At 61.5% G+C, this 2,123-nt stretch overlaps 1 protein-coding gene across 1 annotated transcript; it reads right to left on the reverse strand.

Moving 5' to 3' along the window:
- Window positions 1-225: 225 nt before the first annotated feature.
- On the reverse strand, window positions 226-1,642 carry LOC123108479 (uncharacterized). Its single transcript, XM_044530262.1, has one exon. It carries the CDS (start codon window positions 1,383-1,385, stop codon window positions 468-470), a length of 918 nt encoding a protein of 305 aa, XP_044386197.1. The 5' UTR covers window positions 1,386-1,642; the 3' UTR covers window positions 226-467.
- Window positions 1,643-2,123: the final 481 nt, after the last annotated feature.

Genomic DNA, 2,123 nt, shown 5'->3' on the forward strand with positions numbered 1-2,123 from the left:
CTGCTGGATTTCAGTGCTGAATGGGCGCTGATTGACGGACCGATGGCGACGGCGCAACGGAACGGAACGGTGTGCGGTCGGTCGTGCTGTGCTGTGTCGTGCGTGCACGGAAAACAATGGCGGATTGGGCTCTGAAAGTAAGAGATGAACTGCATTTGTTTGTACGGTGGTAAAAAACAATGGATGGGTGTGCAGTTGGGGCACCGAAAGTATGATGAGACGATCTGAACTCAAGTAGTGGCTGCATTTCTTTGATGTATGGTACAATTTCGGTCAACAATCGTGGGGGGTGGAAAACAATGGAGTTTTTTACAGTCTCACATGCACACATTGCATCGATCTATCGGTCATGGAGGACTGGGGGAAGGAAGATCGATATCGATCCGAGCCTAGCTAGCAGTTAGCGGATTAGTGAGTGGCGGTGATGGTGATTAACACGACAGTGAATCCATGGCAAGGGCGTCGGATCAGCTGGAGGAGCTGTGCAGCTCCGGAGGAGGCTTGACCCTGTACACCACGAGGAAGCACGGGAGCACGGCGCGCCGGTCCAGCACCACCAGCTCGCCGTCCCCCGGGTCCGCCGAGTCGTACTCGCCGGGGTGCTCGTCGGTGGAGCCGCGACGGACGCGGCCGGCGATGACGCGGCACACCAGCATGCCCCTGCGGCCCTCGTGGCTTCCGCCCCCGGCGCCCGCGTCCGCCGCGCCGCTGCCGGCGAACGTGCGCACGGCCCTGGCCGCGCCGGCCTGGTGGCACGTAGCGACGGTCGCGCAGATCACCTCGCTGCCGCCCCCGGCCTCCGCGGCGGGGCGGCACTGGAACCGCATCATCTCGTTGCCGTCGGCGGCGCACCGCGCGTCGCCCGCGGCCTCGCCGCGCGCCCGGGCGGCGGCGCGAGCGCACTCGAAGCGCGCCACCGCGCGCGCCGTGCTGTGCACCCGGAAGAGCACCTCCACCTCCGCGGCTCCGTCGGTGCGCGCCCAGCCCGACGCGAAGATGAGCTCGACCACGCGCCGCGACGGGTGGCCCTCGGGCAGCTCCGTCATCTCCAGGAGAGCCGAGCTCGGCCGCTCCAGCGACGCCGCGAGCGGCAGCCTCGGCTTCTCCTTCCTCGCGAGCTCGGACGTGGCGTCCTCCTTCTTCTTCATCTTCCTAGCAGTAGCAGTAGCGGTAGGAGGCCGGTCCCGCTCGCTGGACATGGACCTAGACCGCCGACTCTCCCTGCCCCTCTCCGGCGGCAGCAACGCGACGGAGGCAGCACCCTTGACCGTCGGCGTCGGCGGGTGCTTCTTGGGCGGGGGCAGGAGCGGGCTGTACGCGTCGTCGGCGACGGCGGTAGAGTACTTGCAGCTGAGGGAGCGCACCCACGCCGTCGCCGCGGCCATTGCCGGCGAGGTACTGTGCAAGATGGACGGAAGCCCAGCACGGCGGCGCGCCGTATAAAAAGCAGAGCACGAGGGAGGAGGGGGCGGCGACTGGAGTTTGTTGCCGGGGAGCGGGCGGTGGGTGTCAACTCACCTCAGCTCTGCATCTCTGGGCGTTATTATGTCCATCAGATTTAGTCGCCACCACTCCGGCGACCGCCACCTACACCTAAAAGTAGCTCTCTCCACCACACCGACGCGTGGGCCGCCGACGCAGGCGGGTCCGGACGGCAGGGAGGGGTGTAGATGGTGTGGAGTGTAACGCAGCCTTTCTCAGTTCTATTTTCTTCTGAAAAGGAAATGTGGAGCCTTTTGCCAGCATCTGGAGATCGATCCTCCTTTTGGGTCTGGTGTGGTGTACTATGCGCTTTCATGATCCGCAAATTAAATCATCACAAGGTGATGAATTGGCCTAATTTTTGGTTAAATAGACCCTTATTTTTTGTGGTGGATCAGTTTTATTTGTTGTCTTGGATCAACTCCATTCTCATGTGGATCATGTTGCCGTCATCGCCCCTCTTGCATTGGAGTCGCGCAATACTTGTTCTAGTAGACAGTCGAAAAATCGCCATGTCGCCCCCCCTCCCCCCCCAACACGAACACACGAGAACAACAAAGCACCGTTGATGATGAGAAGCATAGATCAAAAGTATCCAACCTGTAGACTCATGAATGGAGATGAACAAAGATTGGATCCAC

This window comes from Triticum aestivum, chromosome 5A (genome assembly GCF_018294505.1).
Source record: "Triticum aestivum cultivar Chinese Spring chromosome 5A, IWGSC CS RefSeq v2.1, whole genome shotgun sequence".
Classification (NCBI taxonomy): domain Eukaryota; kingdom Viridiplantae; phylum Streptophyta; class Magnoliopsida; order Poales; family Poaceae; genus Triticum; species Triticum aestivum.